The sequence below is a fragment of the Fusarium proliferatum genome, assembly GCF_900067095.1.
Source record: "Fusarium proliferatum ET1 genome assembly, contig: FPRO_scaffold008, whole genome shotgun sequence".
NCBI lineage: Eukaryota > Fungi > Ascomycota > Sordariomycetes > Hypocreales > Nectriaceae > Fusarium > Fusarium proliferatum.
In genome coordinates, this window is record NW_022194797.1 from 1,598,507 (window position 1) to 1,612,647 (window position 14,141).

The 14,141-nt window shown below is 49.5% G+C and overlaps 4 protein-coding genes across 4 annotated transcripts; all 4 read left to right on the top strand.

Moving 5' to 3' along the window:
- Nucleotides 1–279: 279 nt before the first annotated feature.
- FPRO_14311 (putative sulfatase) lies at nt 280–1,938 on the top strand (the record flags this gene model as incomplete). The annotated part of the gene is made up of 1 exon (XM_031219321.1): nt 280–1,938. One exon carries the CDS (start codon nt 280–282, stop codon nt 1,936–1,938), a length of 1,659 nt encoding a protein of 552 aa, XP_031085092.1.
- A 901-nt stretch (nt 1,939–2,839) lies between these two features.
- Nucleotides 2,840–5,290, top strand: FPRO_14312 (uncharacterized protein; the record flags this gene model as incomplete). Its single annotated transcript, XM_031219322.1, has 1 exon — nt 2,840–5,290. The coding sequence occupies one exon, from the start codon at nt 2,840–2,842 to the stop codon at nt 5,288–5,290; it is 2,451 nt and encodes an 816-aa protein (XP_031085093.1).
- Nucleotides 5,291–6,453: 1,163 nt separating this feature from the next.
- On the top strand, nt 6,454–8,950 carry FPRO_14313 (uncharacterized protein; the record flags this gene model as incomplete). The annotated part of the gene is made up of 3 exons (XM_031219323.1): nt 6,454–6,712; nt 6,793–7,096; nt 7,198–8,950. 3 exons carry the CDS (start codon nt 6,454–6,456, stop codon nt 8,948–8,950), a joined length of 2,316 nt encoding a protein of 771 aa, XP_031085094.1.
- A 408-nt stretch (nt 8,951–9,358) lies between these two features.
- On the top strand, nt 9,359–13,204 carry FPRO_14314 (uncharacterized protein; the record flags this gene model as incomplete). Its single annotated transcript, XM_031219324.1, has 2 exons — nt 9,359–9,706; nt 9,764–13,204. 2 exons carry the CDS (start codon nt 9,359–9,361, stop codon nt 13,202–13,204), a joined length of 3,789 nt encoding a protein of 1,262 aa, XP_031085095.1.
- Nucleotides 13,205–14,141: the final 937 nt, after the last annotated feature.

The following is a 14,141-nucleotide window of genomic DNA, read 5'->3' on the forward strand; positions in this document are numbered from 1 at the left end:
GGCCGCTGCATCGGCTATCAAAAATTCTTACGTCTGATGTAAAAGCGTAATAATACGATAGCTAACATTAGCCGGTAAGACTGTTTGTTGTCCTCAACCTCCGTCACATACATAGTAAGCACTTCACCAAGTTCTCCGAATAGCTTGTGGCTACCTGATCGTCCCAAGCACTGACTGACATATTCTACCTCCGTTCCTTAGGTCTCAAAGCGTGTCTCTTTCCATATTCTGCCTCATTCTATTCTTCACTAAACGAACCACTCAATCATTGGGGTCAAGATGGACTCGCGACCGAATATTCTCTTCATCATGGCAGATGACCATGCATCCAAGGCCATCAGTGCTTACGGCGCGGGCATAAACAATACGCCAAACCTCGATCGGATTGCCAAGAATGGAATGCTCTTCAATCACTGCTATGTAACAAACTCCATCTGTACACCATCTCGAGCGGCCATTCTTACAGGAACACATAACCACGTGAACGGAGTCATGACGCTCGACAACCACATCAACAAACATATGCCCAACGTAGCGAAGCACATACGCACAGGCGGTTACCGTACGGCAATGGTAGGCAAGTGGCATTTGGGCGAAGGCGAACCACACCAGCCGACGGGCTTCGACTACTGGAGCGTCCTGCCAGGCCAAGGGGACTACTGGGACCCCGAGTTCATCGAAATGCCCCCCGACGGCAAAGGCGCAGGCGTCGAGCGTCACGAAACAGGGTACGTCACGGACATAATCACCGACAAGTGCCTTGAGTGGATAACTGCCACCGAGAGCTCTGGTAAGCCATTCTTTGTGATGTGCCATCACAAAGCTCCTCACCGATCTTGGGAATGCGATACAAAGCACAAGAGCCTGTATGCCGACAAGCCGATCAAGGTTCCAGAGACGTACGACGATGACTACAAGAATAGAGCTAAAGCTGCCAGAGTCGCCAAAATGCGCGTGGCTGAGGACTTGACATATCAGGATCTTGGACTCGTTCAGCCAGACGGCGGTCGGTCGGTAGGCGAGCGTGTGACTCAAGAGTCCGGCTCGGCCCAACGCAAGATCCCAACGGACCCGAGCGTTAAGCTGATTGACAAAGATGATGGCACCGTTTTCACATTCACTACACCTGCCGAGCTGTCTGCCTTCAAGTTCCAACGCTACATGCAGCGCTACCTGCGCGTGATCCAATCTGTGGATGACAACGTAGGGCGCATGCTGGACTATCTTGACCAGAAGGGCCTTACCGAGAACACTCTTGTTATTTACACTTCGGACCAGGGCTTCTTCTTGGGTGAGCATGGATGGTTCGACAAGCGGTTTATGTACGAGGAATCTTTCCAGATGCCCTTCCTGGCGCAACTCCCGAAGCAGATTCCAGCCGGCTCTATCAGCAATGAGATATTCTGCAATGTCGACTTTGCCCCGACCTTCCTCGAGCTGGCGGGCATCAAGATCCCGAACTATATGCAAGGCAAGTCGGCACTGCCCCTGATGCGCGGGGGATCCGTGACAGGTCCTGAATGGGAGAACGTCGCGTATCACCGTTACTGGATGCACAACGATGTAATTCACCAGGCCTATGCGCACTACGGATGCCGCAATCAGCGGTATAAGCTCATTTACTGGTATAACGAGGATCTCGGAGTTGTAGGCGCGCGGCCAGGAAGTGCAGACAATATTAATGAGCCAGAGGAAAAGGAATGGGAGCTATTTGATTGCGAGAAGGACCCCCTCGAGCTCTTCAACTTGTACAACGATAGTGCGTATATTGACGTGGTCAAGCACATGACGGCTCTCCTCGAGGCCAAGATGGAGCATATTGGCGATGATCCGATCCATCTCCGACTGAGTGGTCCAAGTAAAGGTGTCCCAGCGGCAGTCAAGTATGCAGAACAGAACGGCGTGCGACCTGAGGATGCGCTGAAGCAGAAGTTGTGAAGGATTGGATGGAACGCAGATTGTAAGACAACTGATAGATGAGACATGTACATAACACAGTGACTAGAAGCATCAAGATCCTAATGAAACAGTACTCGCAAAGTCAAGCCTCTTGGCCTGTGAAAAGGAGCTGAGATGAAGCTATTGTACTCATTCAAGCCCCTGTGAAGGGTTTGCAAGAATGGACCTTGGCGACTTATCCCCAATGTTAGCCTCTGAAGGCGCTGTGGCTCTGCTGATGCGGGGCCAAACGGCACTAAAAAGACGCTGACCCGCCCTAAATTAAATTCAGTTGGTTCCGTCACTTGGAGAGAATAGCACGCCATGGCCCCTTGGGGACTCTCCACTTCCCCGCAAACACGGGTCGCTGCAGTTTCATTGCCATCCAAATCATTCACATCTCACAAACTGGGTCAATTCACAAGCTGACAAGCATCGGTCGCGAGAAGGATGGCATCCAATGGATTACGAACAGTATATCGGCCATTTCAGGCTTCATACCAATACCTACATCCCTCAAACATGTTTTCAATGCAAACAGCGCAAGGTACGCTGCGACAAACAACCAGGGACGTGTCGCAATTGTCGACGGCTGAACTTGGCTTGCTCTCTCAACAATGATGAGTGCCAACTTCACGAGAGCCCGTCACCGTCGAGGAAACGCCTCCGAGGAGCTCGTGCCTGCTCTTCCTGTCGTCTCAAGAAGATCAAGTGCTCGGCGACGCTTCCGGCATGTGTCGCATGTCAGCAGAAGGACATCAGATGCACTTATCCGCCACTTAAGCGTTATCGACGCGCCCCAGAAGGTTATTTGCTTGACGAAACCACACTGGAGGAGGCCCCTCAGCAAAACGAATGCTCCTTTCTGGAAAGAGAACAGGGCTTGCAGTCTGTCTCCGAAATGTCAACCAGTCCTCCAGCTACTGAAATAACGGAGCAGCACCAACACCAAAAAGCACCGGAGCAGCAGCAGGAACTGGAACACGATTATGAACACGGCCTGGCGATTGACCAGGAGTATGAAGTGGAGCACGAGCCTCAGCGACAGGAGCATCAACAGCATCAGCTGCAAAGAACAGAACTGCCCCGGCAGCAGCAGTCTGCGGGACATCCTTCAAGGTGCGGAGAAACAGCTACAATGCCGCTGTCTTCGCCCGCAGACTCATCAGTATCGTGGCATCCATCCTCAACAGGGTCTGTAACAAGAGGCTCAGTTTACGGTGGCCCAAGCCGCGATCAACTAGACAGTCTCCTTGACGTCTTCTTCAAGTTCATCTATCCGATGCCATCATACGCATTTCTACATCCAGAAACCACCAGGATAAGGTGCCATTCGCATGACGTGCATCGTGCCCTTCCTGCTTCTATTTGCGCGATTGCAATGCTGTACCTGCGCAGAGAAGTCGATCTCGAGCTTGATCATCAACAAGACTCGAGTCGAAGAGCGGTCAACCACATCGTTGCCTCTACTGAGGATACGGGTGCGTGGATCAGGATGGCCGAGGAGAGCATATGGAGAAGTCTCGAATCGCCTAGTATAACCAAACTTCAGGCGCTTCTCCTCGTAATTCACTATTACATAGAGACGGAGCTTTTTCAAAGGGCATTCATGCTGACAGCCACGGCTGCTCGCTTCGCCACGACTATGCGACTCAATTACGAGAGACATGACCTTCAGCCAGTTGCGCGAGAAGTACGACGCCGCACTCTCTGGTCTCTAAAGATGGTCGAGCGCTATTTCTCGATTGGCCTTGCCGAGTTTGACTCGTTGCCAATGGAGGTCATCTACATTGACGTTCCGCGCAGCGAGGAACACTTCATGGCAATGACCAGTGGTCACGAAATTGATGTTACTGCAAAGGAACAAGCCGACGGCGAGTACCAAAACTGCCGTGGTGAGGGGGGCACCTACGGGCTTGTTATGCAGCTGGAAGCAATTCGAAGTGATGTAATGAAGCTTTCTAGGAAAATTGCGCTGCTAGAAACGCCGTTGTGTAATCTCACAGACCTCTTCAGCCACCACTTACAAACACTAGCATGCATGGAGAAACCAGCACCGATCCTGGAAGCTCTCTTAAGCGTGGATGGAGCATTTGAGTCTCCTGGCAGCAGTTGTAACGGAAACGGGTCTATCTCCCGATGGCTCCCTCGTCTATTGCTGGCCCACATCTCATGGCACCAGGCACACTGCGATATCAACCGCATCCTTTTGCCTGGGTACTCGGAGGCTGCCCCCGCTGCCGTGCTCGTTGGCCATGACTACCAGGCCCTCCTTGCTGCTGAGGCTCAATGTTTGCATCACGCAACGCGAATTATCTACATACTTACCGCATTCAACCAGCATAGCACGCAACATCACCTCCTTGAATTCGACACAGCTATTTGTGCTTACCATGCCACCCGTCTTATCCTCTTCATCTCTCGATGCGGTCGCGGCCTTGCTCGGCCGTCACCGGAATTCGCTATTAGCCGTGCCGAGCTTTGCCTAGCTGCGCTCAGGAGATTTTTCCGATTCTCAGCACTCGTGAGTCCTATCATTAGGGAACTGGAGGAGTCCATCGCCATCTTCTCCGAGCAGCAAAAGAATAAACGAAACCTTCCTGACGATCAGTCGGGGGCCGCTGGATTTATTCACGTGGCAGCGAACCAGGGGTCAGCTGCGGCAGCAAACGCAACACCTGTTGCGGGAACTCTATCTGATGAAACCCAACCAGGCTTCTCAGTAACTACAGCCAACGAGATATGCACACCCGATTCAGGCCCAGCTACTGCACCGGCGATCAACGGCAACCCCGAAGAGGGTCGGACTCTGCAGAGTGAGATCCATCATCTGTCCTCGCTACAGAGTCAAAACAGATCGGACGGTCATTTTTCCGAAGCTGTGCGTGCTCGACAGCGTTTGGCTGTACACAGTCTCTTGCGCCGAGCTGAATTGTCAAATATTGAACGCGACGATGAAGAGTACCAGAGTTCCCATATCGAGGAAGTAACTCCTGGTTCTGGTACACCTCGGCACCCAGCCTTTTCGATGGGGGACAACCAACACAGTTCTCCTACACGGGGTAACCATGGCAATTCTCAAGAGGAGAGACCTCGCCTCGTTGGCGCATCGACCGCTACAACTGATGCGACTGCAGGGTCGCAATCAGCAAACCCCCATCTGAAAACGAACTCTATAACCAACAATCAGCCTACAAAAGAAAAGCTTCGAGCTCATACGGCCAAGCCTCGTGGCCAAGAGCCAATGAGCACTCGCAGCCCTGCTGCACCTGGTCTCTTCGCGTGGTGGGCTCCCCAGGACTGGGCATGGCTCCTGGAAGATCAACTCACGGAATTGGGCGCAAGCACGTGAGCGACAGTTCATCTTATTAGCTCCTTATGTTGTGCCAGTGCTATCGGCAGAAGAGCAGGTCATCTCGTTCAAGAAATGCTCCGACCACTTCAATTAGACATTGCTTTGACTTTGAAGGCTAAGCCATATAATCTTCCAATGACACCGTTGCTACCGCTAACGAATCAGGAAACAGTCAGTCTGGCGAGAATCGTGTGTCATTCTTATGTTGTATTTGACCCACTGCTTCCTGTAGATCTAATCAGAAAATATTATATACTTCGTATTAGTGTTGCTGGGAGATGCAACTCACTATGTATCAACGGCGAACAAGAGCTATCACGCCAGGCTAGGTATGGCGTAATTTAGGCTAACCCTATCTTGCGTTATGCTCGTTTTGGTTTAAACACCTCTTATTCAAAGAAGGTGAACGAGAATCGGCACTTCACCCGGAACTCGTGGCTCCCTCGAAAGAGTTATAGCCCCGCAGCAAATTCGACGACGAAAATGGACCATCCACGCGGGCTATGAGTGATTGCGTCTTTCGAGGGCCGATGTCCTTGAAAAATGGCTTAGCCTTTTCTGGTAAATCCGGCCGAGATACACGTACTCGGGCATCTGATCTGGGGTTCGGTAGTCGGTCAATACCACCTTGACTAGACTGCAATTGGTTCAGAGAAGAAACTAAGATGGATATGTCTTGCCCGAGCGACGAGCCTCCAGGCTCATCTCACGTTGGCAGTCACTAAGTCAAAATTGAACATATCACAACACTGTCCGGTTGTCGGTTTATGTCCTCAGATAATCAATTTATCGAATCAGATTCGTAGGTAATACCCCGGATTAGTCTCTGGACTCTCAAGAAATGGATCATGCGTATGGCCAAAGACATGATCATCGCCATCCGCACAACCTTGGCGGAAAAGACCTGGCTCAGCTCGCTTCATGAATTTATTCGTCATCTGTGCAGAAATGAGGCAAGCAAGCTAAGGCCATATGCCCCAGCTTCATGCCGATGTACCTTGAAAGAGTGATGCGGGCGTTAGCAACTCTGCTGCATTGGCCTGCGAAGAAAAGTATAAGAAGAATGTCATCCCATTGATACATCCAACCACTAACAGTAACTCCCCCAAGAATCCAGCTGTCGGCGTCTCTACACAAGTCACCCTCAACAGCCTGGCGAGATGGTCCGTTTCTCTGTGACAAGCCTAGCTCTTACTGGGTCCTTGGCGTACCATGTGATCGCCGCACCGAGCGCAAACAACGAAGCCTGGAAAAACAAAGCTCTCTCCCCAGCTGAGCGCGTGGAGGCTCTCTTGCCCACCCTCAAATGGACAGAGAAGATCGCCCAGTTAGGTGGTATAAGAAAGCTTCTGGATCCTAATTCATCCTTTAACCAGACTGCATATGATGCGTTGTACCCTCTGCAGCATGGTATACTAAGTAAGTAGGTCTTTCGTAAGGCGCAAGTGCACAAAGCCTTGTCTCAACGAACAAGTCCCAAGCTGACAAATTCTCATTAGGTTACGGCTCACAATTGAATCCTGCTGAAAAGGTGCTGCCATTCGCGAATAAGGTCCGACAGGAGCAAATGCAGGATGGCAAAGTTCCGTACATTACAGTCACAGATTCGGTCAACTCCATCTATGTGCCTGGAGGGACCCTCTTTCCAGCAACACTCTCACTCTCCACGACATGGGACCTAGATCTGTATGGCCAAGTAGCGGGAGCGATTCGAGACGAGAACATGGCGCTCGGGACGCACTGGGTACTAAGTCCCGAGCTAGACGTAGCCAAGGATCCCAGATACGGCCGAGTGGGCGAGACGTAAGCAACTCCTTTTCCACTACAACTTCATTCTTGTATTTGCTCGCGGTGTTGACGGCTTCCTGTGCATATGGACGTATGGCTAACCGATTCCATACCAGCTACGGCGAAGATGTCTATCTTGTCGGTGAATTCGCAGCGCAGTATGTTCGAACTATGGAAGAGAAAGACAAGAACGGATTCATCAAAGTCGCCACCACGGTCAAGCACTTCTTATACGGAGAAGGCGCGGGCGGTATCAACACTGCTAGCATGGCCGGCGGCATCAATCATTTGTACAACGATCTCGCCCTTCCGTACATTCGCGTGCTCAAGGAAAACCCTGCGTCTATCATGGTGTCGTATTCCAGTATCGACCGTGTCCCTATGTCAATCAACAAACAGCTTCTGCAGGGTATGCTGAGATCTGAAATGGGCTTTGATGGCCTGCTCATGTCCGACGCCGTGGCCATTCCACATCTTCATACCCAAAGCCTCGTGGCTTCATCTCTCAAGGATGCAGCTACCAAGGCCCTCCGTGCCGGATTGCAGCTCGAGCTAGCTCCTCAACAACCAGCCGCATTTCCGACTCTTGTTAACAGTTCGGGCGACCAGGAGATCGTGAGGCTGGTAGACGAGGCAGTGAAGCAGCATTTGATCATCAAGTTTGCGACTGGCATGTTTGATCTTCCCTTGCCCACGATGAAGAACCTCAAGAAGGTGCTTCGCGCATCCAAGCATCTCGACATCAACCGGAAGGCTTCACGCGAATCCATCGTCCTACTACAGAACAAGAACAATTTTCTTCCCAAATCCAAGATCCCCAAGGTTGCACTCCTCGGCCCCATGGCCGACCTTTTGAATCCTGGAAGCTACGCTCCCAGTACGAGCGAGAAACCCTTGCATGGACGCACGCTGAAGGGGAGCCTCGAGGCAGCGCTCGGAGCCAAGAACGTTAAGTACATCAAGGGCGTTGACATTGCTTTCGTACGTGATAGTGACACTGAGGGCATCCAAGCTGCTGTCGCTGCTGCAAAGGAAGCCGGCCTTGCGATTGTGGCTGTTGGATCTCTGTCCGTATACACTCTGGATCCAAATGCTGGTGAGCGTACGGATGGCGAATTCTTCACACATGCCAGTTTGGGCTTCCCCGGTAGTCAGCAGCAACTCATTGACGCCGTTCTCGACGCCGGCGTGCCAACGATTGTTGTTCTCAGTGGTGGCCAGTCGTTTGTGCTCAACAACTCAACCATACGGGCCGACGCCATCCTCCACACGTTCCTCGCTGGCGAGTTCACCGCCGACAGCGCAGTCGAGATTATTCAGGGCAAGGTTAACCCCAGTGGCAAGCTGACTGTAACTATGCCGCAAGCTGAGGGAGCCCTCCCAGTGTACTACGACTATCTGCCTTCTGACGCACAAGGAGGCGTAAGCTTCATTCAGACTCCCAGTGTTTGCGCCACATATGACTACAACTTCCCCTGTCTAAAACGAGGTGATGCTCCCATGCCGTTCGGCTACGGCCTCAGCTATACCACCTTCGACATCTCTGCTCCTAAGATTACTCAGAACGGTAACGCCGTTTCTATCTCGGTTACGGTGACCAACACAGGCTCCCTTACGGGAAAGGAGGTCATCCAGGTCTATCAGAGACCTTCGAACTCCGAGATCGAGCTGCCAAACAAACGCCTGATCCGCTTTCAGAAGGTTGAGGTTAAGTCAGGCCAGGGTATGGTTGTCAACTTCAGGATACCCAAGAACGATCTTGGCTACTACAACAATGCCAAGTATCAAGTCGAATCAGGGGAGCACATCTTCTGGACGGGTTCAAGTTCTAAGATGACTGATTTAAAGAATGCCACAATTACCCTTTAATAACACTATTTATATTTTTAAATCTATTAAGGTACTTTAAGTAGTTTTTATAAATTTGTTTTTCTATTTGAATCTGCAATTATAATATCATATACCTCTTCAATTTCTTATTATTGGTCCCATCATTTTCAATCCCCTTGTACTTCGTACAACCTATCAGGAACCAGATGCCTGCAGATAACCCCTCACATGTCTTACAGTGACGTGATAAGGCAGACTATAACCACACAAGGGACAGAATCACTTGCCGCCTCTCTTCTTTCTCATCTCCAAACTCAGCCTGCTTATCCATCTTCGTGATCAAGCCAAATTACATACACTTCTCTTTGCAAAAGAAGTATTGTGTGTCGTATGCAAAAGGATAAATTCCCTTGCGGTTAAGCCAGGGTATCTTCTAACGACGACATCATGTCCTCTTTAGTACCCGTACCCACTGCGGCGCCTTTAACGCCCGCCGTAAGACTCGCAAAGGTTATCTCAGAATTCAGCTCTGGACTTGACGAAAAATACCGGCCAATCTTCAAAACATGGCAAACGCATTCTCCTCCCTCCGAAATCGACGTCATCCGTCTTACGGAAGAAATCAATCGAGATGGTTCGCGACTCCATCAAACCTCTTGGAAGCCTTTTGGTACAAGACTTCTCAAGTTCTTAGATCAAATCCAGCTTCTTATCAAACCTGGCGACATCTTAGTTGGTGGATCTCAGAACATGATCGCAAGTGGCGTTTGGGCAACCGTGAGACTGTCTCTTGAGGTGAGAATACTAGCCATTTTGATACCACTTCAATTTCCTGACCAGTCTGAAATGTAGATAGCGACCGGTCATCTATCCTATTTTGAACGCCTTTCGCTCTTGCTCATGCGTTTAGGACACGCAACTATCATCCAACGAGATCGAGTCCTATTATTTCCCCACGACTCGGATTTAAAGGCCCTTACTTGCGAATACCTAATTGTTATTACCGAAATGTGCAAAACAATCATTGGCTTCGAGAAGAAAGGTTTTCTTGCTCAATTAGCTACAAGCACATGCTTAGAGAAAGAATTTAAGGAATTCGAGACACAACTGGCATTTTGGTCAAAAGTGATCAACAAAAAGCTTGCTTACTTGAACGAAGCATCCCAAGCTCAAGCAAATACGTCGATTGCGGCCATTTCAGGTAGTCTATCCTCGTGGGGCGAGTCGAGGAAGAGAAGAGCGGAGGATTGGCGCATTCAAGTACTTCGGCAGTTGTCACCGCATCAAGATGAGTTTGAAAGTACCTGGCGACGTGAGCGACGGAAGGGATCTGTGGAGTGGATCTTCGACGACGAGCAATACATGAATTGGAGATCGGCTTCCTCCTCATCAACGTTGTTAATACATGGATCGCTTGGGAGTGGTAAAACGGTTACCATGGCCAATATTACAGGCAAGTTCTGGCCCAGCCTTTCCACTGAACCGCAGCCTGGCCTATGTGCGGTAGCTTCATTCTTTTGTCAATCGATGGACCGAAAGACACTCTTACCTCGCACACTATTTGGAAGCATAGCCCACCAATTCCTTAGATCTCTAAGACTCCCCGCGGACCATCCAGCAATCCGTCAATACAGCCAAGAGTACACAGCAAATGACACAGAATCTATTATCGAGTTTATCAAAGCGCATTTTCCAGATCATTGTCATTACTATGTTATCATGGACGGTCTAGATGAACTAGGTGCTGAAGATGCTCAAGAAGTTCTCCGACCACTGGCGGATTTACAGACCCATCTCCAATTACATATCTGCTGCTCAGTACGATTTGACTCCCTCATCAGACCCATGGTTTTGGAGCTTCTTCAAACCGTACACTCAATCTCAATGTCTTGTTCCCGGAAAGACCGAGAAATTGAGAGTTACATTAAAGGAGAGCTTAGTCGTCGAACCCTAGCACAGAGATTAGACGAAGCGACCAAGGAGCATGTCCAGAATATACTAGTCCAAGGGGCTCAAGGAATGTATCTATGGGTTGTACTTCAACTCAACGCTCTATTCCCCCTATACGGCGAGACTCTGACTGTTCTTGGGGACTTTGCCCGTATTCTTGATCGTTTACCTACCGGCCTCTTTGAGTCATTTGAACAGGCCCTGGGCAGAATCAAGGATGATAAATACGGAAGTCGAATTTTTGAAATAGTCACTGCAGCTATACGCCCATTGACGAAAAACGAGTTACGGAGCGCCCTTAATATTGAACCTGGTGTGCCCTTTTGGGATGACTCAACTCTTCCGCTGGATGCTGAGGCTATGGTTTACCGTTGTGGCGGTGGGCTGCTCTATATTGACGAAGAGGAGAATACTGTTCACTACATTCACCATAGCGCATTAAGACATGTCCTCGTGGATAGCGAGGCCGAATGTCTCGAGGACCTTTCCAAAGAACAGAATTTGGAGGGGGTATCAAGTTCTCCCCAGATCGATAGTGCCAAGAACCACGGCCTTGGACCAGCTCTCGGAAAGCGTCAACATAGGATTTTCCTCTTCACCCTGCGTCAGGCAGACTCAACAATAGGTTTCATTTGTATCACTGCTCTGAATCTCGAGCAACTCGACCGACGAATTGCTCGTCAAAAGAAGCTTGTTTTTGACAACAAATCTCTGCAGACAATATCGGATGCGACTACCCGAGAGAGCCTTCTTGCTTGCTTCATGAAGACCATTATCCAACAGAAACGGCCACAACAACAAACCCCAAAGTTTGACTTGGGAAGGATTCTAGAAGTTGTTTCCACGGCCAAGTCTTCTGTGACCGTAGGCGAAGCACAATTATTTTTCAGCTATGCTGAGGCACATTGGCTTGATCACACGTCACGACCTTATTTCAATCTTCAAGAAGAGACTAAGTTTAACGATCTTTTCTTGAAGCTGATAAATGAGAATGCTCCTGGTCTTATCTTTCCCTGGGATGATGATAAGTCAAACAACAACATCGCACTCTGGGCGCATGCCAATCGTCATCTTCGGCTTTTACATCACTTATTATGCGATTCAAAAGGGCCAGAGTGTAGAGATGTCGTCCATACACTTAGCAAGGCCTTAAGATCCCATCTCTCTGGCTTCTTCTGCCACAAAGACCGCCTCACCGACGTCCTGTGCAGACTTGTTGACTACGACTTTCTGAATGTAGCTGGAGTGGAAACACTACTATGCTTGGGTGCCCAACCCAACGAAACTTATAGAAACGGCGCCCGGCAGGGTCTCACCCCACTGCAAGTGGCAATTGAAAGAATGACCGAGAACAAAAGCTATGAAGCTGATGTCGTGAGAGCCTTATTGCAAGGCGGCGCAGACGCAAAAGGTTCATCGAGTGGAAAGCCCCCCATACTAATTGCGATCGATGCACATTGGGGGGTAGGATACCAGATGCTATTTTCATCTGGGGCGAGGGTATATCCGGTCCGCGACTATTTAGGTCATGGCCGGTCAGACTTTATGCTATCGGCTCTAGACCTTGCAATGTTTCGTGGGAAAGACGCGGACGACATGATTACAGATCTATCTGATTGCGGTGCAGATATCAAGCATTATTTTCAAGAACAGTGCTGGCCAGTCAGCTCGAGAAGTGCGAATGAACGCCCAGCCGATGTGTTAAAACTATCTGCGTTCTCCGGAGAGGGTGATGACTGGGTCAACATTCAGCAAATTGAAGCTCAGCAACACCATTACCTTTCTGTTCAGGACCAAGCACAAGCAGATCCTAGAGTTTTGAAATGGCTGCTGAAAGCAAGGTGTGATGTCAACATAGTATCAGCGAATGGTATGACTCCACTGGGTCTCGCCATCGCCTTGTTAGATGTTCGTCTCACACGAGACCTTCTATCAGCTAGAGCGAACCCGAATGCAAGATATGTAAGCACAGTATCCGAGTGCTTCCAGTGGCCTCTAGTAGACGCCGCTCGGCAAGGATCTGTCGAAATCGTTCGTGCTCTTTTGGACGAGGGAGCTTCGATACACAAGCGCTCACAAGGGAAAACGATTCTGAGGCTAGCGCTCGAGGAACAGAGGAGGCTCAACAGAAATCTCGTTGCAATACAAAAGGCTTTGAATGGATTTACGGGGAGCCTCGAATCGGTGGTGGCTACAGACCCTTCTATACTGAGCACTATCACCCTTGCGATTGTTCGTCCTGCTCGAGGCTCGTTGGTGTTGAATTATCGGCCCAAGTTAGTGTTTCATGATACTTGGACTGCTATTGCTGATGGCGTTGAAATTTTGTCCAAAGAAATATAACTCATCCTTTAATATAAAATCAAAGAAGAAAAAGGTTTCTAAAAAGGCTATGTAATAAAATAAGCCTTTTAAGGCTTAAGCTTTAAGACTGTATAATGAAAACCTTAATATAGGATTTACTACTTATAGAAATTATATCTTAATTCTAGAGGTATACCAAACTCTGTCTGATTTAAGAACACCGGCCAGAACGTTGAGTACTTCGGCAGGCAGGTTCAAGACCTCGACCGGAAGCACGTCATCTTGTCTCCGAAATGCAAATAGAGTAATCCGCGGAGATAGACTAAAAAGGCCCTATTTGGTAGTCCCATCCTTAAATTGTGATGCTCCGATTCGTCTATGCTCAAAGGAGCTCGTGGGGGGCGAGATCCGACCCGAGATGCGAGGCGACGAAGCGCCAGAGATAGGCGAACCATCATAGTTTCGGTGAGGTGAAATTTGACCAGCGGCTATCAACTTATGCTTATTTTCGGGGAGGAGGGAATGGCGTAATGTTGAGAAATTATCTTGGCGGCGGAATCCCAAGCTGTTGAGTGGTTGTTCGAGCAATGGTGCAATACCTCCCAGTTCTGTCGTGAACTACAGATCTTTGCCAAGGACGACTGAAATGCAGCTTATACCGAGAACCGGAGAGGTACAACAGACCCGAAAAGGCGTTATCGGCCAATTTGACCATTCGTCTGTGTTACTTTTCACTTGCAAGCCTGAAGTGTCCACTATCGAGACACACATGTCTCAACAACCATTTCAGGGGGGTTATCAAACAATAGTCAGAAAAGAAGCCGAATAATACCATCAGAAGCAACCCCTACATCTCGCTATTGTATCCATACCTGACGCCATAGACACATAAGTAGCCCCGCGGAGTTGAGTCTTTCGAGATGAGGAACATGGATTTCGCCATCGCATACCAACGTCAATGTATACAAAAGGCGTG